The 21,711-nt window shown below is 44.4% G+C and overlaps 1 protein-coding gene across 3 annotated transcripts in view; it reads left to right on the plus strand.

The window, feature by feature from the left end:
• Positions 1-21,711, plus strand: part of lrsam1 (leucine rich repeat and sterile alpha motif containing 1) — a 64,780-nt gene that overhangs the window by 12,083 nt on the left and 30,986 nt on the right. For 2 of the 3 annotated variants that reach the window (XM_078550405.1, XM_078550404.1), the window contains exons 7-12: positions 383-504; positions 4,508-4,598; positions 7,339-7,469; positions 16,512-16,541; positions 18,626-18,748; positions 20,128-20,267. In XM_078550405.1, the coding sequence (XP_078406531.1) occupies positions 383-504; positions 4,508-4,598; positions 7,339-7,469; positions 16,512-16,541; positions 18,626-18,748; positions 20,128-20,267 (637 nt within the window). The remainder of the gene's footprint in view (positions 1-382; positions 505-4,507; positions 4,599-7,338; positions 7,470-16,511; positions 16,542-18,625; positions 18,749-20,127; positions 20,268-21,711) is intronic. The other variant, XM_078550406.1, reaches the window with a different exon arrangement.

The following is a 21,711-nucleotide window of genomic DNA, read 5'->3' on the forward strand; positions in this document are numbered from 1 at the left end:
CGCTGGAAAGTGGCCCAGACTTGTTTCACCTCTAGTCTGTTGAGAAATGAGAGTTTCACTGTGTCAGTCTGAGCTGGATTGGACCTCTGGCCCCAGAGCTGTGCGTGTTTTGGTCCAGACCACCCAGCCTATCTGATTCTGGTGTTTTTAATTTCAACAGCACATGACATTCATACAGTGCCTTCAACATAGCAAAATGTGCAAGGCATTTCCCAGTTGTGGCTCAGAGCTGAGCGGCAGTAGAGGGGATTGGGGAGAAAGGCTGAATGCACCATCTGTGGGGTATTGTAAGGTGATGGGGGGGAGGGGCCTCCTTTTTCCCTCCGTATAATGCTAAGCATAAATATCTGTTTATCTTCTTCCCTCACCCCAATCACTTTAGGGAACCGGATCCGGAAAGTGCCAGAATCCCTGAATGGACTGAGGAGCCTGCGGACATTCGACATTAGTCAGAATCGAATTCAGATTCTCCCACAGGACCTGGCTCATATCCGGACACTGGAGGTAATCCCATGGTCTGTCTTTCGTCTTTTGATCTGTGCAGAATTTTCTGTATTTGTGTAGAATGCATAAAGACAGAGGGGTTTACTGAGAAGAAAATGAATATTGCAACGATATCTGGTGCACAGTTGTGAAGCCTGAAGGCCAAGTAGATGATATGAGTGATTTACTTTTATGTAACCTGCTGAATCCCACTCTGGGTAATTCACCAGTATAAAATTGAGCAACTATGGTGCTGCTTTCCATCAGGGCTAACTGTGGCAAAAGATTATCATGTATACCGTATTCAATGGTTGTGATTTAATCACGTGGTAGCCTTGGTTTAGCAGTGGGATCAGGTGATGTACAGTGATTACAATTGGTGTAAAATTCTGGGGAGAGTTTAGAATGATAGTGTACCTGATATTGATGTGATCCCAGGCACACAGCCCATGGTGTCCCTGAACCTGGCACCCCCTACTGTCACAATAACCTCAGATAGAACAGGTTTGCCTTTATATAGCGCCTTTCAGCACCTCAGGGTATCCCAAAGTGCTTAACAATCAATGAAGCACTTTTTGAAATGTCGTCATTCTTGTAATGTATGAAATGCGACTGCCAGTTTAGGCACAGCAAGCTCCCTCACAGCAGTGAATAAATTGCCAGATAATTTGTTTTTGTTGATATTGGTTGAGGGATATATATTGACCAGGGCACCGGGGACAGTTCCTCCCTTGCTCCTCTTCAAAATGGTGTCATGGGAACTTCTATGTCCATTTGAGAGGGCAATTGGAGTCTCTAATGTCTCACCTGAAAGGTGGCGCCTCCAACAGTACAGCACTCCCTCACTACAGCACTGCAGTATCAGCCTTGATCAAGAGCTCAAGTGAGACAGTTTTCCTGTTTTAATTGCTGGTGGGTGAGGAGCACTAGGGGCATCATGTTGCTTAGTATGCTACAACAGTACATCTGAATGGGACAGACTCAATGGAATAACCAACCTTTTTCTGTTCGTCTTTTTTATGCGTTTGGATGTTCACCTTTAACCTGCAGTAAAGAGGGCACAACAGGTTTAAATGTCAGGGGAAATATCGCAAAGTTAGGAGTGTCAGTCTGAAATCCTCATGGAAAGTGAGAGAGGTTTTGGAATGAGGATAGTCATTGTGGTGAACAATGTGAATGGGTTCAGTAGTCATTGTGGTGAACAATGTGAATGGGTTCAGTAGTCATTGGGGTGAACAATGTGAATGGGTTCAGTAGGCAATTGGGCAAGTTTCTGGAGGGGAATAGGATGAGGAAGATGGTAGGTGGAGTTTGAAATTGGTCAATAAAAGCCTTTCCTGTTCCTGATTGGATTGTGTTGGAGCTTCTTAGGCTTCTCCTTGGCCTATAGCCTCTCCCAGCCTAGCTCTGCATGATTATTCCAACTGCTGTGTGTTTTCTCTGTGACTTTTGGAGATTCAATGATCAAGGGTTTCAGATCAGCAAATTTGATGTAAAAAAAACTATAAGCCCCTGTTATGTTTGTACAAGCCCATCGAGGGTAAGCCAATCGGGCATGCTGAACGCCTTTACTGCACTGATGTTGTAACTGATGTCTCCGACCAATTTCTAATTTGTGTGAGTGAGATATAGAAAGGAGCTCCCAGCACTTGCAAAGTCCCTAATCTATTACTGACAGCTACTGGCAGCTCCCAGATAGCTGAGAAATGTCATACTGGTGAAACCTAAACACAGCAGAAATTCCATTCCATTCCATGAGTGCTGTGCCTGAAGACAGATTCTTGGATCATTAGTCAGCTGATGCTTCATCCTGAGCTGGGGGTGGCAGTTTTTTTGTTAGTGGTGGTTTGCCATTGCCTTCCACTCTCGGGGCGGGTCAAGGAGGCAGGTCCCAAGTCTATCTCAGTTGGGACGGGAATCGAACCCATGCTGTCAGCATTATTCTGAAGCACATACCAGCCATCCAGCCAACTGAGGTAACCGGCCCCACACAGCAGAAATACCCAGCAGAAAATAAACTGACAGATTCTGGGATTCAATCGATTGTGTCTCGGTGCTGGGGCAGAGCGCGATTTCATCCAAACCCATTGATTAGATCCCTGATTAATTAACTCCCAGGTATCCATAATCATTGAACACCTTGATTAGATTTGTTGAAGAGATGTGGACTTCACAGAATCACAATGCAGAAGAGGCCCTTCGGTCCATCGAGTCTGCACCGACACGTGAGAAACACCTGACCTACCTACTTAATCCCATTTACCAGCACTTGGCCCATAGCCTTGAATGTTATGTGCATTAGCATGAGCTCTCTGCTCCAGGTGTCAGCATCAAGCGCTCTTAGCTCGCGTATAACAGTTCAAACACAGAATACACCTTCCTCCACTTTCATCCCAAACATATACTTGTTCTGCAAACTCCGAAGAGCTCCCTTTGGTCGCCCAGATATACAATTTCATTATTTTCCACACCAGCTGTAGTGCGGCCTCTCTCTGACTATGGTCAGAAGAGCACATTGCACAAGAACAAATATGTAGGCAAATTTCTGCTTGTAAGAACAAGAGGGCAATAATAGGAGACTTCAACTATCCTAAATCCCATTTACCAGCACTTGGCCCATAGCCTTGAATGTTATGACGTGCCAAGTGCTCATCCAGGTAATTTTTAAAGGATGTGAGGCAACCCGCCTCCACCACCCTCCCAGGCAGCACATTCTAGACCGTCACCACCCTCTGGATAAAAAAGTTTTCCCTCACATCCCCCCTAAACCTCCTGCCCCTCATCTTAAACTTATGCTCCCTTGTGACTGACCCTTCAACTAAGGGGAACAGCTGCTCCCTATCCACCCTGTCCATGCCCCTCATAATCTTGTACACCTCGATCAGGCCGCCCCTCAATCTTCTCTGCTCCAACGAAAACAACCCAAGTCTGTCCAACCTCTCTTCGTAACTTAAATGTTTCATCCCAGGCCACATCCTGGTGAATCTACTCCAGTACAATCACATCCTTCCTATAATGTAGCGACCAGAACTGCACACAGTACTCCAGCTGTGGCCTCACTAAGGTTCTATACAACTCCAACATGACCTCCCTACTTTTGTAATCTATGCCTCGATTGATAGAGGCAAGTGTCCCATATGCCTTTTTCACCACCCCACTAACATGCCCCTCTGCCTTCAGAAATCTATGGACACACACGCCAAGGTCCCTTTGTTCCTCAGAACTTCCTAGTGTCATGCCATTCATTGAATACTTCCTTGTCAAATTACTCCTTCCAAAGTGTATCACCTCACACTTTTCAGGGTTAAATTCCATCTGCCACTTATCTGCCCATTTGACCATCCCATCTATATCTTCCTGTAGCCAAAGACGCTCAACCTCACTGTTAACCACCCGGCCAATCTTTGTGTCATCCACAAACTTACTAATCCTACCCCCCACATAGCCCACATAGTCATCTATGTCGTTTATATAAATGACATAATAGGGGACCGAGCACAGATCCCTGTGGTACGCCACTGGACACTGGCTTCATCACGAAAGCATCCTTCTGTCATCACCCTCTGTCTCCTACAACTAAGCCAATTTTGAATCCACCTTATCAAATTACCCTGTATCCCATGTGCATTTGCCTTCTTTATAAGTCTCCCATGTGGGACCTTGTCAAAGGCTTTGCTGAAATCCATATAAACTACATCAACTGCACTACCCTCATCTACACACCTGGTCACCTCCTCAAAAAATTCAATCAAATTTGTTAGGCATGACCTCCCTCTGACTTGTGTGGTCCGTAGCCACAAATCTAGTTTTTATTACATGTTGTACTTGTTTTCTGATCTTTCTGTTTTTGTTTTCCTCTCTCTCTCTCTCTCTCTCTCTCTCTCTCCCTCTCTCTCTCTCTTTCTCTCTCTTTTTCTCTCTCTCTCTCTCTCCCCCTCTCCACCCCCGCGCCCCTCCCCATCCTTGGGTCATTGCCTCTAACTGTCCTTCCCCGTACCCCTACCCACCCTGAACCCTCTAACAGTCCCTCAGTCTGGATGCAGAAGCTATGACGTATCCTCCAGCCAGTGTGTGCAGCAATGGAACGGAAGCCATCAAACAGTTTCTGTGCAAAGGTAAGGTGAGCGGGCATGAGTGTCAAGAGATTGTCATTCTGTGACTGCAGGCCTTGCAAGGGAGCACCACACACCCAATTGGGGAAGTGATGAGTGACCTCTCTTGGGGTGTGGGGGAAGCTGAAAGCAGCTGACAGGAAGTGAGAGTGAGTTGGCATTGAACATTTGCTCCCCTTTCATCATCATCTCCACACTAGAAGCCAACATTCCTGCTGTCCCCACCATTGAGATAAGGTGTCAAAATATAAAGGCTTGTGGAGATGGGCCGGTATCATCTCCATTGTTGCACTACAGCTGCCTGTCATTCTAGACCCACAATCTTCTGCGGGGGCAGGGGTAGTGGCGATTTTTTCAAGAACATGTGGTTCTTAGGGATCAGATCTGTATTTACCAGGCTCCTGGTCACCAGGATTGGCGTGGGGTTCCTGTTCATCGATTTCATTACATTTGTGTGCAGGGGCCAATACTCAGGTTCAGAACCATCAGCAAATGCTGTAAGATGTAGGAGCCAACATCAGCTTTGTTTATAATAATGTGTTAGGAGAAACTGCTGGGAACACACAACAGGCTAGGAAGGAATGAAAGAAATACTCCATTTTTCAGCATCTTTCATAACGTCAGGATATCCCAAAGCACTATACACCCAGTGAAGTGTTTTGAAATTTAATCGCCTGTTGTAATGTAGAAAACGCAGCAGCCGATTTGTGCATCGCAAGCTCCCACAAACAGCAATGAGATAAGACCGTATAATCTGATTTTAGTTGTTGATTGAGGGATATATATATAGACCAGAGCACCAGGGACAATTTCCCCCCTTTTCCCCTTCAAAATGGTGCCGTTGGAACTTTTATGTCCACTTGGCTAAGACACTGGGGAGAACTCCCTGCTCTTCTTCAAATATTGCTACAGGAACTTTTCTGTCCATTTGAGGGGGACAGACATGACCATGGTTTAATGTCTCACTTGAAAGTTGGCACCTCCGGCAGTGGAGCATTCTCTCAGTACTGCACTGGAGTGTCAGCCTAGATTATGTGCTCAAATTTCTGGAGTAGGACTTGAGCTCATGGCAGCTTCTGACTTTTAAGGTGCGAGTGTGATACCTTGGCTCAGTGAGAACACTGCAGGAAAAGGGAAGAGTAGAGTGACATCTCGGGTGGAATCCTTTATCAGATCAGAGACTCTCTCTTTCTGAAGGTGACTGACCTGTCTTTTTTCTGACAATTCCAGTTTTGTTGGTCCTTCATTGTTCGTTTGATATCATAAACAGATGTTTATTATAAATAGATGTTGGTTTATCGCCAGCATTGTGTTGAAAAATTCTTTTTAATTTGTTTTCCAAGTTTTCATGGCATTTTTTCCCCCAAGCCCTTCGGAGCAACCATGTTCCAAGTTAAATATAGTGAAGTGAAAATTGGGATACAAAAGTTAAAAGTATTTCCTGGACTTTCTTGTTTTCACTAACCATGTGTTAAGTTTCAGGTCAGGGCCCTTCCCTCTCTCCTTCCCCAGGCAGTTTGCTCAGGTTTCGCTGTTCTGGCAATGATACTGAACACTTCGCAAACACCAGCTGTCTTTCGCTGCTTCATTCAAGCAGTGAGACTAAAGAATAGGCAATGAGTGTCATCCAGCTAATTGATTACACAGAACTTCATGGCCCCTTCCTGACCCTGTGTTCACCTGCAGTTCGCACACTTGCACTTCCCAGAATTGTCACTGCCGAGTTTCGGTTTTGTTGTCCTTTTTGGCAAGGGATGGAGCTGACAATTCTAACGTGCCAACTAACTGCTCCCAGACCAGGATTGTAACCATTGATTGACATTTACTCGTGCACGAGCTCTCGTCAGTGATTTCCAGCCCTGCCCAGATTATCCCACAGTGACCTACTCCCCTGCCCCTCCCCTCATTGACATATGCCTTGAGCAACTCCTGCAGTTTTGTCCTTGGCCCTTCATGTGTGGAGGAGGCTGTTCTGATGCTCAAAGCATGGGCAGCAGGTCTTTTGGTCATTTGCTTTCATCTTGCTGGAATAATGACATAGCAAATTGACCAGATCTGCGAGTAATGTTAAAATATAATCAAGCCTTAAAAGGTAAACGAAGAATAAATTATGTTTGTCTCATTGGGTAAATGCACTGCCCAGCAATATCCTTCCCCAAATAGATCAGAATATCCCGAGATTCACTTCCTTCTTGGCTAGATTTGAGGTCGGTCCCCATGCTTTGATGGCGTAATATTTCAAAGAGCAAAGGAGTTCTCCCTGGTGTCCCGGCCAATATTTATTCCTGAACGAACACCCCCTTTCATTAAAAAAAAATCATGATTATTTGGGTTTTCACGTTGCTTTTATGGGATCTTACTGTGTGCAAATTGACTGCTGCATTACATAAGGGTTTAGCTGTAAAGGACTGTGGGATGTTCTGAGATTGTGAAAGGTGCTATATAAATGCAAGTTCTTTCTTTTTAAGATCGTCCCCTTCATTCTTAACCACTCCCAGTGAGTTCTACTGGATATGTGGAATGCCAGAGGTGATGAAAGAGTGGACACCCTCCTCCCCTGCCCCACTCAAGTGATAAAGAGCCACTTGATGGGAAGACATTACAGGGTGAAAACAATTTAGCTGCTGTTTACTTTCTGTGAGAAGATGTTTGGGAAAAGGAGCAGGTCTGGAATGGTCATATTACAGGTCTCACTGTGGACATGATTGGGAATTAGCCTGGGATTTTTTTGCTTCCATTTCAGAGCTTGGAATCAACTATGTGCCTCCCTCTCAATACCTGCTGTCGGTTCTGGAGCGTGACGGCAATATACTAGAGAATGACGGGGTGGATGGCATGTTCCAACAACAGATGCAGGAGGCAGAGCAGTGGCAGGTGAGAAGCGCAGAAGTGCAAGTTCTGTCTGCAAGCTAAAGTGGATGATGAATTATCCAACTCTACCTCTATCGTCATGCTGTGGAACTGCAAATGAATGGTGCGCAACACTCCTTCCCTCCCTTAAACAATGGACTTGGTCAGCTTCCTGCTGTGTTTCCTGCATGAACAGTGAGCAAGTAAATAAAGACACATTTCAGCCAGACCAGCTTGTGCTAAAGTCAGAAGTGCACAGTGCAGATTAGGCTAGGCTGCTATGGCAAATTGATTCCTGTCAGTACCGCCCCTGTCATCCATTGATGTGCATTAGCATGAGCTCTCTGCTCCAGGTGTCAGCATCAAGCGCTCTTAGCTCACGTATAACAATTCAAACACAGAATACACCTTCCTCCACTTTCACCCCAAACATATACTTGTTCTGTAAACTCCAAAGAGCTCCCTTTGGTCGCCCAGATATACAATTTCATTATTTCCCGCACCAGCTGTAGTGCGGCCTCTCTCTGACTATGATCAGAAGTGCACAAGAACAAATATGTAGGCAAATTTCTGCTTGTAAGAACAAGAGGGCAATAATAGGAGACTTCAATTATCCTAATATTAACTGGGATTCAAACAATATAAGGGGCACTGAGGGAGAAAAATTCATGCAGTGTGTCCAGGAAAATTTTTTTCAACAAATTAGTGACAAACCCAATGAGAGGAGATGCAATTCTAGACCTAGTCTTGGGGAACGAAGAAGGGCAAGTGGGTGAAGTGACAGTTGGCGACCATATCAGGGACAGTGATCACAATTCAGTTAGATTTAGCATTACCATGGAAAAGGACAGAGATAAGGCAGGAGTAAAAGTCTTGAACTGGGGGTAGGCAAGTTTTGCAGAAATGAGAAAGGACTTGGCTGAGGTGGACTGGACAGCACTGCTGGAAGATAAAACAGTGGAAAACCAGTGGGAAGCACTAAAAAGCGAGATCCTAATTGTACAAAGTAGACATGTCCCCTACAAAAATAAGAGTGGTACTGCCAAATTTAGACCTCCCTGGTTGTCTAGAGGAATACAGGGGAAGATCAAACAGAAAAAGAAAGCGTATGATAGGCACAAAGAACTAAGCACTGCAGATAGCCTAAAAATGTTTAAAAATGAATCAAAGGAAATGCCAAACAATTATAGGCCAGTTAGTCTTACATCGGTGGTGAGCAAATTAGTAGAATCAATCCTGAGAAATAGGATTAACTGTCATGTGGAAAGGCATGGACTGGTCAGGGATGGTCAGCATAAATTTGTTAAAGGAAGGTCTTGCCTCACAAATTTGATTGAATTCTTTGAGGAAGTGACAAGAACGGTTGATGAAGGTAGTGTAGTGGATGTTGTGTGCATGGATTTTAGCAAGGCATTTGACAAGGTCCCACATGGCAGATTGGTCAGGAAAGTAAAAGCCCATGGGATTCAGGGTAATGTGGCAAACTGGATAAAAGGTTGACTTTGTAACAGGAAACAAAGGGTAATGGTCGATGGATGCCCTTGCGAATGGAAAGTTGTCTCAAGTAGTGTTCCACAGGGCTCAGTGTTGGGACCCTTGCTGTTTGTGTTACATATTAACGATTTGGACGTGAATGTGGGGGGCACGATTAGGAAATTTGCAGATGACACAAAGATTGGCTGAGTAGTAGATAGTGTAGAGGATAGCCATAATCTCCAAAACGATATAGAAGGTTGGTGGAGTGTGTGGTAAAGTGGCAGAAGGATTTTAACATAGAGAAGTGTGAGGTCATACATTTAGGGAGGTCAAACAGGGATTACACAATAAATGGGAATATACTAAGAGGGGTAGATGAAGTGAGATCTTGGCGTACAAGTATACAGGTCCCCGAAGGCAGCAGTTCAAGTAAACAAGGTTGTAAAGAAGGCATATGGAATGCTCTCCTCCACTGGCAGAGGTATAGAATATAAAAGTAAGAATATAATGTTGGAATTGTATAAAACACTGGTGAGGCCATAACTGGAGTATTGTGTGCAGTTCTGGTCACCACATTACAGGAAGGATGTAATAGCTCTGGAGAGAGTGCAGAGGAGGTTTACAAGAATGTTGCCAGGGTTAGAAAAGTGTAGCTACGAGGAGAGATCGGACAGGTTGGGGTTATTTTCCTTAGAACAAAGAAGGCTGAGAGGTGACTTGATTGAGGTGTACAAAATTATGAGGGGAATAGATAGTGGACAGGATAAAATTGTTTCCCTTGGTGGAGAATTCTAGAACCAGGGGAAATAGATTCAAGATAAGTGGCAGAAGGTGTAGGGGGGACATGAGGAAGAACTTTTTTATGCAGAGGTTAGTGGGTGTCTGGAATTTGCTGCCCAAGTTGGTGGTAGAGGCAGAAACTCTAAACTCTTTTAAAAAGTACCTGGATCGGCACCTAAAGTGCTGTAAGCTGCAGGACTATGGGCCGGGTGCAGGAAGGTGGGATTAGAAAGGGCACCTGGGTGTCCTCGGGCTGGCATGGACAAGGTGGGCCGAATGGCCTCCTTCTGTGCTGTAACTTTTCTATGGTTGTTTAGAGGTATTTGTCTGCTGCGAACCTGCACTTGCTAGAGCAGGATTCAGGTCGGTGCTACTCTTTCTGGAAATTTATTGCACGTGTTGATCCTATTTTGTGACAGGCATCTTAACTTTGCCTTTTACTAGTTCGAACCTGTCTATCTTCTTCAGCCCTGGTGATTTATTGAAATAATTGTCCAAATTTGCCATTTACTATCCTGTAAACCTCTAAGCTCACCTCTTAGCTGCTTTCTTAACGAGGCTTCGCTCATAATTCAAACTGTACTGCTGGAGATCAGGCTTATGGCTCTGTTCTGTACTGCCTCTGATGTTTAAATGTCTCCCCTGTGTCTCAGTGATGGAGGTGAACACCATCGGAGCTGTGCCCGGACTGGAGCTCTATGCAGTTTGATCACAGCTTCCTCTGATTTGTATTCTACCATGGGCCATGAAGCTGAACATTCTGTTAGGGCTTTATATTGCTGCTCTACATTGCGGACATGTTGAACATTGAGTCTACTGAGACTCCTAGGTATTGTTTGACTTCATTCATTGTTATCCCAATACCATGTATTGAGTATTACAGGATCACGCAATATAAAAGGTGGCCGTTCTGCTCATCATGCTTTTTGAAAAAACTACCCAGCGAGTGCCACTACCCCACCCTTTTCCCCTGTCCTGCAAATTTCTGCTTTTCAAGTATTTATTCAATTCCCTTTTGTAAATTACTGTTAAATCTGCTTCCACTGCCCTTTCAGACAAGTGCATTCCAGATCATCATGATTGTAAAAATATGAAAAACATTCTCCTCATTTCCCTACCAGATTTTTTTGCCAATTATCTAATACCTGTGTCCTCTAAGTACTGACTTTTCTGCCACTGGAAACAGTTCTTTATTTACCCACAAAGCCGTTCATAATTTCGAACACCCTGTTTAAATCTTTTAATATTTTTAGAGTTGTTATGATCTGGGCAGTACAGAACAGAGCCATAAACCTGATCTCCAGTAGTACAGTTTGAATTATGACCAAAGCCTCATTAAAAAAACACCGAAGAGGTGACCATAACCTTCTCTGCTCTAAGGAGAACAAGTCCGGTTCTCTAGTCTTAGCAAGGCAGGTATGGACAAAGGCAAGCTAGAAAAACTGGGCAGACCCAACAAAATCAGACAATTTATCCTTCCCTACCCTGTGGAAAACAGTGCAGCTCTGCAATGGGCTCTACAGCCATGTTAGAACACACATCAGATGACACTACGCACGCAAGGCAAGGTCATCTTCTATAACTAAGGGAAACCGATAATGACAAGTCATGCCACGTAACTCATCTCTGGTGCCATTCTGGTTAATCTCTGCACTATGGCCTTTCTAAAGTGTGGTGCCCAGAATTGGACACAATACCCTAACTGAGTCTTAACCAGAGATTTCTAAAGATTTAGCATTTTTTACACTTTTGTCTTTTTTCTAGCATGCATTAGTTTCATAATAACCTGCATTGAATTCCGTCTGCCATTGTTCTGCCCATTGACATTTCTTGTCCAAGTAATTCTGTTATTTCTCAGCTGCTTCTCCTGACTCTCTTTCTTGAGTATCAAATGCAGATTTGACCATTAAGCAAGTCCAAGTCATTATAAACTAGAAACTCTAATGGTCCCAGCACTTGAGCCCTGCGGACATTCAATTCCATCCTGTGCCTCACCTTGAAGTAACTTTTCAGACAAGTAACCAATATTTACTACCCTTCATCCATACCCAAGGTTTACCCTGGATCCCTATGTCTCTGAGCTAAGACTTTTGCATGGAACTTTGCCAAATGCTCCTTGAACATCTTGGTACAATGCATTGTGGCTCTGATCATGATCCACTTGGATCATCTCTTCTTCAAAGAATTCTGGGAGTCCTCTTCTGAATCCACATTAACTAGTTCATCATATTACAGTTAAGATTTGGGTAGCGGTACAATAATGTAAAGAAGGTAGCATCAATGTGTTTTGCCAACACAGAATACACCATCTCCTAAAGGGGGGAAAGAATACACTGATCCCTATTTTTTTGGTTGTGGGTCGATAAAATGCACTTCCCTATTTGCCCCAACCCCCATCTCTTATTACCAGTGCCAACGACTTAGTTTCCTTGCTGCTGGGTTGTACAGAAAGAGGAAGTGATACAGGAGGAGTCCTGTCCGAAACTGTTGTGGTCCTGAGAAGCCTGTCACAGAGTCCATGCATGTCCAGCTCTGAACCACACACTTTGACAAGCCATTCCAGGGCAGGACCAAGCTGTTTAGTGGATTAGGCAAGGATGGAGCAAATACTGCACTCAAAGCTGTCTTTCTGGTTCTGTGGGCTCAGATTTCGGAACTTGGGGTCCAACTACTTCCATCTTTGGATCTTTGAGCTAAAAGCAGTGTTTGGTATTGAGAAATAGGAATAAGACCATCATGAAATCTGATCCAGTCAGTCCTTTAACATGGGAATCAGCGCCCAGATATTTTAGTGCCAGTTTTCTAGTTTTGATATTTAATGTAATGTAACATTTATACATAATTAATCATAATTTAGGTCAGCGAAGCTGGGAATGTTTACCTCACATTATAAGCACTGAGTGTAAGTACATCTTGGCTACAGCTGCGTCCAGGTTGTTGCAAACTAATCCAGAACATGAATATATGATCATCACTAACAAATCCAATAAGTAATTCAGAGAAACTTTTTTTGCCCAACAAGTGGTTAGAATTTTTTTTATTTATTCATTTATGGGATGTGGACAGCATTTATTGCCCATCCCTAATTGCCCTTCAGAAGGTGGTGGTGAGCTGCCGCCTTGAACTGTTGTAGTCCCTGTGGTGTAGGTACACCCACTGTGCTGTTAGGGAGGGAGTTCCAGAATTTTGACCCAGCGACAGTGAAGGAATGGTGATATGGTTCAAAGTCAGGATGATGAGTGGCTTGGAGGGCAACTTCCAGGTGGTGGTATTCCCATCTATCTGCTGCCCTTGTCCTTGGAACTTGCTGCAAAGTGGAGCAATTGAAATGAATAGCAAAGACGAATGCAGCTCCAACAACACTCAGGAAGCTCAACACCATCCAGGACAAAACAATCTTCAACACCCCATCCACCACCTTCATCATTCACTCCACCCATCACTGACGTACAGTGGCATTGTGTGTACTATTACAAGATGAACTGCAGTAACTCACCAAGCTTCCTTTGACAACACCTTCCAAACCCTAGACCTCTACCACCTAGAGGAACAGGGGTAGCAGGTGCATGGTAACACCACCTGCAAGTTCTCCATTAAGTCATACGCCATGCTGCCGTGGAACAATATTGCCTTTCCTTCACTGTTGCTGGGTAAAAATCCTAGAGCTTCCTCCCTAATAACACTGTGGGTGTAGCTATGCTACCTGGACTGCAGCTGTTCAAGTAGGTGGCTCACCACCACCTTCATACGGGCAATTAGGGATGAGCAATAATGCTGGCCTAGCCAGCAACGTCCACATCCCATGAAAGAATAAAAAAATTGCATCTGGATTACACTGCCTGAAAGTTTGTTGGAAGCAGATTCAGTAATTTTTTTAAAAAGGGAACTGAATGAACATTTGAAGGGAAAGTTGTGCAGAAACAATGTATTTCTTGCCAACACAATATGGCCATGCAAGATGGCCACCGATACCCACCTGTGCATGCGCAATGGTCCACACACGTGCCGAAATCCAAGGATGTTGCTCCAGCCTGACAGAAAGCTTTTTTTGACAAGGGAAAAAGTGCTACAATCATTAAAAAAAAGTGGATAAATTGGAAGCCAAGTCCAAAGTGAAAGCAGCAAAGGCTAAGAAAGCAGCGCCAGGAAAAAGATGAAATAACCTGAGCAAATTGCAACCCTCTAAGCCCAAAGGCCCTTCTCAGTCTCTCATGAAACAACTGATCCCTGATCAATTGATCCCTGTCTTGGCGCTAGGGGCAGATTTCAGATAGAAATGTTTTCCCGTAAATCCAGAATTCCCGGTCATTTGGATGTATGCAACACACGGCTCGCCCTCTGCTCTGCAATAAAACAGAGAGGTGTCTCTTCAGAACCGGGGGTGTGCCTGGGTGCAGTCAAATTTTGTGCGACTTTCCTTCTTCATGTTCAGGGTGAGAGTCTGTAAAATAGTAAACATGGCAGAGAAACCCCGCATCACAACCCAATCCCAAACACATTATATACTCTCTAATTCAGCTGGAAGAGGTGTTAGTAAAATTCTCAATGTGTCTGGGAGGGAAGTTGAGTGAGAATAGAATAGAAACCGTGATTGAAATGGAAACAGGTGGTTTGACTGAAGAAACGACTGTACTTAGGCAGGAATATCGCTGACAGGTCTGGATTTAAAAGATCCGGGTTTCTACCTATTGTTAAATATAATGTTCCAGTATGTAAGATTTGTTTAGAGCGCCCTGCTCACTTCTGCCGCCTAGGATTTGATTTTTGTTTTCCTGCTCTGTCGCTCGCAGTGACAGAGTAAAACACCAGCACTGCGTATGTGTGGCGTTGGTGACGAACACTGCCATGTAGAATTGCCAAGCAATTGGGCTTAATTGGATAGCACTTTGAAAATGTCAGCACTGGCACAATGACCTAATGTTCTGTAATTCAAGGGTAATTAGATAAGTATATGGCAGCAAAAGGATTAGAATGATATTTAGATAAATAAAATGAGGTAAAGTAGGATGGGAGCAGGCCCACAATGAGCATAAGCACCAACATAGACCATTTGGGTCAAATAGCCTATTTCTGCACTGCAGTGAAACAAAAGCTAATGCTGGAAATCTGAAATAAAACAGAAAATGCCAGAAGTACTCAGCAGGTCTGGCAGCATCTGTAGAAAAATGGGGAAGGATGCTACTTTGAATATGGAGACTGGTGGGGTGGATGTTGAGCCCTATTATGGTTCTGGAAGAGAGGGAAAGGGGTGGAAGCAGAATTGCGTGAAATAGAGCAGACATGGTCAGGGGCCCAGTCATCACGGTGAGGGGGATTCCTTCATTGAGGAAAAAGGAAGCAACATTGGAAGCACTAGTATGGAAGGTTACATCATCAGAACAGACATGATGGAGAAACTGGGAGAATGGAATAGAGCCCTTACAAGAAGCAGGGTGTGAGGACGTGTAGTCAAGGTGGCTGTGGGCTTAGTGAATATTGGTCGATAGCCTATCCCTAGTAATGGAGACAGAGAAGTAGAAGAAGGAAAGGACCATGAGAAGGCAAGAGTATGGACCCCAGGAAGGTGGGCGAAAGAACCATGGGAAGGTGGGTGAAAGGACCATCAGAAGGCGAGATATGGGTGGAAATTGGAAGCAAAGTTGATGAAATTTTTCAGTTCAGGACAAGAACAGGAAGTGGCACTGATAGTCATCAATGTGCCAGAAAAGGTTGAGGCAGGAGGCCTGAGTTGGACTGGAATAAATTATGTTCCACATATCCCTCAAAAAGGCAACATAACTAAGAGTCATGTGGGTTCCCATAGCAACACCTTTTATTTGGAAGAAGTGAGTGGAGTTGAAGGAGAAGTTGCTTAGTGTGAGAACATGTTCAGCCAGGCGGAGGAGGGTGGTGGTGGATGGGGCCTCCGTTCAAGAAAGAAGCAGAGTGCCTTCAGAACATCCTTGTGGGGGTTGGAGGTGTAGAGAGATTGGACGTCCATGATGAAAAGGAGACGGCTGGGGCCAATAAATTAAAAACTGTTAAAGTGACCAAGGGCATCGGAAGAGTCACAAATGTAGGTGGGAACAAAGTGGACAAAGGGAGAAAAAGTTGAGTCAAGTTAGAAAGGGATCAGTTCAGTGGAACTGGAACAGACTGAAACGATGAATCTATCAGGACAGTTATGTTTGTGGATCTTAGGAAAGAGGTAGAAGTGAGATGTTCAGAGTTGGGGACTATGAATGAAGATCTCCAGAGGCAATGAGGTCAACAAGTCTCTGATATCTTGGCTTGATTTTCAGTGTTGGGGTCATTGTCCAGAGACAGGTAGGAGGAGGTGTCAGAAATTTGGGATTCAGCCTCTGCTGAGTAGAGGTTGGAATGTTTCTGTATTGTGATTTCTATGTAATTCCACCTATCAGAAGTTACTCCCGCTATCATATTATTCTGTACCTGCAACGTGCATCCCTGAGCAAGGTGTTAATTAGCATTTGTGCTTCATTGAGAAAAGACAGTAGATGGACCTCAGCATCCTGATCTCACGCTTTGTCCTGCTCATTGGAAGCTGGAGTGCGAACCAGCCCATAGCCACTCTTCATGTTGCTCTGTGATTGGCTGGTATTGTGTCATTGTGGAAGCTTTGGCACCCTTTTCCCTTCTGCCATCCGCACCCGCCACAAGAAAAAGTGAATCTGCTCTCTATAATACTGTGCAGTCGACCAAGACATTCACGCAGTCAGCTGAGTGGAAGTAAGGTGGATGATGCCTGTACAAAAGCTTGAAATGACTGTTTGCAGGTGCTGTATTTACAGGAATTTTCTTTCATTACAGAGCAAATTCATGGACTACGAAAAGAGGAAGGTAAGAAAGTGCACACAACTGCTATTTTATGTAGTTGGTTCAATTATTATTTTGCAATAAATCTTAATGGATTCCAGCTAATTGCCCATCTTTGATTCCAGTATTGAAACCAATACCTGTAACTATTTTCAAAAGGAAATTGGCTGGACATTTGAAAGAAATAAAATTGCAGGGTTACATGGATAGAGCAGGGAAATGGGACTGATTGGATTGGTCTACGGAGAACCATCATAGACTCGACAGACTAAATGGCTTCCTTCTGTGCCATAAGTAACTCTGACTCAATCCACCAACCCAGTCTTATTGCATTGAATTCCAATTGTTCAAACCCTTTCCCAGTCTCACCAATGGTGCAGTATTCCACTGGGGCAAAGCCCTTTCCCAGTCTCACCCAACTACATAGAACTCCATTGGATCAAATCTTTTCCCATTCACATGTGCTGTACAGAATTCCCATTGTCTAAATCCATTCCCAATCCCACCTATAGTACAGAATTCCAATGGACAAAATCCTTTCCCATTCTCACCTCATTGGGCAGAGTTCTAATGTACCAAAATCTTCCAACCGGGTGTTGCGTATTCTAATACCCAGTATAACATTGCCTATATTGTTGCTCATTAGATTGTTAAACTGGTCTTTATTTGACAAAGCCATTTGGTTTTGTGCCAGACATTCAATATGGGGAAGCAATTTGTGTCAAGATGTATCACTGTTATCAAAATGTGACATTGATTCCCTGCTCCTCTGGTGCCTCTCTCTCTCCCTCCCTGGCTCCTGCCAAAGGCGTTCCTCACAGTTCCCTCTAATGGACAGTCTGGCTCTTGCTCTGACTCACTGATTGCTTCTTAGCTCATGAAACCATTCTTGCAATATGTATTTAATCTGGCATTGAGCAGTCGTGTTCTCCATTATGTTCTTGGCAGTTTATCCACAGGCAAAAGATAAATTAAGATATTTTGGTGAAAGGCTACCTCAGCCAGGGACACACAATCAACCCTTGTTTGGTTCTAATTTCCTGCTGTTACTCCAAGGTTTAACAAATAACTTGAATAAGAAAACTAGAGATACTTCCCTCACCATTCTTCTAATGACCAGCTTGCTTCTTGCTCTAACTCACTGACTGCTTTATTCACTGTTTTACTTTTTTTTAATAAATGCTTTTTCAATTAGACTTCTCAGGTTACTGTCTTTCACTTTAGTAGAAATGCAATACTGAAACAGAATTGGGTCCAGTTTATAGGATGTACAGTTGTAAAGTGACTGTTAAACAGTTCGGTCCCATCCAATCAGAATCTGGTCCTACTCAATCAAAAATGCAGTCACTGTGAAGCCCAATCAGTCACGAGTAGTCAGTGATGCCCTGGGTTAGAAGAATTGCCCAACAGGATGATCTGTAAGTGACTGTTTTATCCCTGCGGGGATTATTTATAGAAGGTTCTGACACAAGCTGTGTTTTTTGAACAATTCTCCCCTTAAGGACTCATATTTGCTTTCTGTGCTGTTGGATTTGCCAAAGGAGAAAATGACTCTCCAGTCTTTCTCCAAGCAGGAGCTTTTCCTCTGATGATGTCCCTCTCCTGAGCTGTTCCACAAATACCAATCATGCTTCAATACCTTTTCCAAGTGACCCTCCTTGTTTGAATCTCAACAGTTGAGGTTGAGCTAATTATGAGGGGGCGGTAGTGTGAATCACAGGTCACTTGACGCTTACACACGTGTGCTTTCTAGTGGGGGTTATTGGACAGCAATGGGACAAAGAGGCTGATTTTTCCATTCCTCCATCTTCCCTCACCCTCCTCCTTTTCCCCGTTAGCAGGCGCCCTATTCTAGCCATTTCTACCAACCTAACCCAGTGCTACAGATGAATCCAGAATGAACTTGGACCCTTCCTGGTTTGTACAGCTCAGCCCATCGAGAGAAACCAGGTGGGTATGAGTTGTTGCCACACCGTACCTGACCCAGCCAGATGTGCTGTGCCTATCATTGTGGCGCAGTGTTTTTGCTGCTGCGATGCCACGTGCCCAGGGAGCTCCACCCAAGATTGTGATGCTGTACCTCACCCCACTGTATCTCCTGTTCTCAGGAACAGAAGCAACAGGAGAAGCTGGATTTTGAGCGGCGGCTAAACGAGGAGCAGCGGGAGAGGACACAGCTCATCATGCAGAGCAACAGTCAAAAGGAGCAAGTCCTGATGTCGGTGAAGCAGGTAACCAGGGGATGAACGGGCAGGGGAAGAATTGGTGGGCATGGTCATTCTTTGTGTTAAACAAAATATAACTCTCGGCAATTTGTAACTTGCTGCAGGCTGTTGAGGATGGTGCTGGCCAGTGTCCCCTGTTACATTTCTTTTCTGGGGACAGATTAGTTGTATCCTGGGTCAGCTCAGCTTACTTGACTTGAGTTGCTGCTTTCTGCGTTTGGGCTTTTGGTGTATAGGGACCTACGAATCTCACCTGTTTCTGAATGATTTTGTGCATCTCTTTGAGACTCCCTGCCTCCCCTCCATATCATCGGTAGTTGGCAGGCCGCAACCGTGTCGACATATTAGAGAGTTGTTGCTGACATCTCACATTGTCCCCTGTGTTGCCTAGGTAACGGAGTCTTTAATTTGGCTTTTACAAATTGAAAAATGTTTTAATATTTTTCAGGGACAAGGGATGTTACAGAAATTCACAGGACAGAAGGAGCCCTTTGGCCCATTGTGCTTGTATCAGCTCTTTGAAAAAAACTACCCAGTTAATCCCAGTCTTGTTCTTTCTCTTTGCCCTACCCAGTTTCCTTTTGAAAATTGCTATTGAATCTGCTTCCACCACCCTTAAACACGGTGCATTCAAGATCATCGTAACTCACTGTAAAAATCTGTCTCCTCATCTCCCCTCTGGTCCCTTAGCCAGTGATCTTAAATCTGTGTCCTCTGGTTACTGACCCTCCTGCACAATTACATCCTGCATTGAAGTAACTTGTTATGTCAGAAAATTTGATTTAATTCAAGACCAGCAATGCTGAAAATTTACAAATAAATGAGTGATGTGTTTGGAAGTTAGTTGAGGGAAGATTGTTGGTCGGGACGGTGGGAGAACTCCCTGCTTGTTAGGTGGAGCTGTAGGATCCAACTGTGGAAAATCAACAATGATTAACATTGTCACAGCCTTTGTCCTTTCTAACGTGGAGCACTTGACCAGTTCCCCTGGGCAGCATCAGGCATGGCCATCTGGACCACCCGACAGCTGATGGTCAAGTGTTTGTTGCAATGGATCAGGCATGAAGCTTAACCCATAATGCACTCAAAGATGTTATCAACTAAAGGAGTTCACAATGTTCATCACATGCAGGAGATGCTGGTGTCAGAATGAACCTGCTTCAGTCCCCCTTAGTTGGAATAACTCCACTCCCTCCGCCTCTCTCTGCTATTTGCTGTGATCTTGTTCCTGATTTTCTTGGCGTCCCTTCTTGGCTGCTGGTTTCTGCTCACCACACATCGTCACATTCACTTTCAGAAATACAAGTACTGACTCGCTCTTCCTGTCCTACATTTTTCTTTGTGTCATGTTGTTCCGTGCCTGACCCTCATCTCGTGTTCCACAGGAGCAGGGGAAGCTGGATCAGGGTCTCCGTGACCAGCAGCGCTATTTGGAGGTAGAGCGTTGGAGGCTACAGGAGGAGCTGAAACGAGGAGAGCGCGGAGCCACGAACCTTATCCACAATCTGCTGGAGGACAGTGAGAGGTGAGGGGAAAGCGGGTGAAATTGCAGTCTGCCAAATTGACCTGCACATCCTCTGTGATTCAGGATAAATGATGTACCTGCTGACCTATGGCTGCTGTACTTGATTGTGTGAGGATACAGTCAGATCGGTGACAGAATGACCCAGGGCCCACTGCTGTGCCTGCCAATATCAGATGTGAGTCAGGCTGAGACAGCACATCTTCACCCTAAAAAGAAAACCTAATTCTAGAAGTGTTAGTGAGTGAGGTTATTTGGTGGTGGTTAGTTACTGGGTGAACGCTTCCTTTCCTAAAAGGTCAAAATTAAAAATGTGAGAAAAAACAGAAAATAGCAAGTTGCCCATCAGCTTCTGGAAGCGGGAAATGATATTCAAGTATGGTTCTTCCCAATGTGAGTGCCAACCCTAAATTGAGTTCTCCCTCTGTTTTCACGTGCCAATGGACCTGTCGAGTTGTCATGAGGTTTTGAAAAATATAAAATTCATTTTAATCTTTCCCCACCACTTCATTGTCTTCGATGTTTTGAGAGAACTCTCCTGCTACCTTCCTTTGAAAGAGTGCCTAGGGATCTTTTATATCCGCCTGAGAGAGCAGAAGGGGCCTCAGTTTAACATCTCATCTGAAAGATGGCATTTCTGGCAGTGTAGCACTCCTTCAGTGCTGCTTTGAAGTGCCCACTTGGATTGTGAGTATCCTCAGCTTTAATTAGCCCACCATTGGTGCCTTCAGCTGCCTGGGCCCTAAGCTCTGGAATTCCCTCCCCAAACTTCTCCACCCTTCCAGTTTGCTTTACTCCTTTAAAATGCTCCTTAAAACCTACATCTTCGACAAACATTTTTGTAATTTGCCCTAATATCTTCTGACTCTGTCAAATTTTGTGAAGCACCTTGGGAACTTATATTATGTTGGTGTGGGCTCAGGTTTCTGGAGTGGGACTTGAACCCACAATCTCCCGACTCGAAGGTCAGATTGAAACCACTGAACCACAGGGTCATCAGCTGCACCTTTGCAGGAAGCACTGACTTAGTGAATCAGTCGGTGCCTGAAGAGTCTTCCATCCACCCTCTCCCGAGCTTATTTTGGCTGTAAGTGGACTCTGACCCTCTTTGCTCTCATTACACAGCTTGTTTCTTTGGGGTTAATAGTAATGTAGCACGAGATGACCAAGGTGGAGCTTGTCTCAGAGCCAGAGATTCCAGGAGACACAGAAAACAGAGTGGAAAGGAACAGGTTAATCTAGCACTCCCTGGTTAATTATGAGGATTGTGGGGCCACTAATAATAGGGTTCCTCGCTCCTCATTCAAACCTTCCTATATTGAATAGACACAAATCCAGACTGGGTGGCCACTGCTGCTCATTAGAGCGGGGCTTGCTCCAGCCTATGGCCTGTGGGTTATCAACTGTGTGTAGCCCAACATTCAGATTGTGAGAGACAGTCCATAAG

Source organism: Cetorhinus maximus, chromosome 10 (genome assembly GCF_964194155.1).
Source record: "Cetorhinus maximus chromosome 10, sCetMax3.hap1.1, whole genome shotgun sequence".
Classification (NCBI taxonomy): Eukaryota; Metazoa; Chordata; class Chondrichthyes; order Lamniformes; family Cetorhinidae; genus Cetorhinus; species Cetorhinus maximus.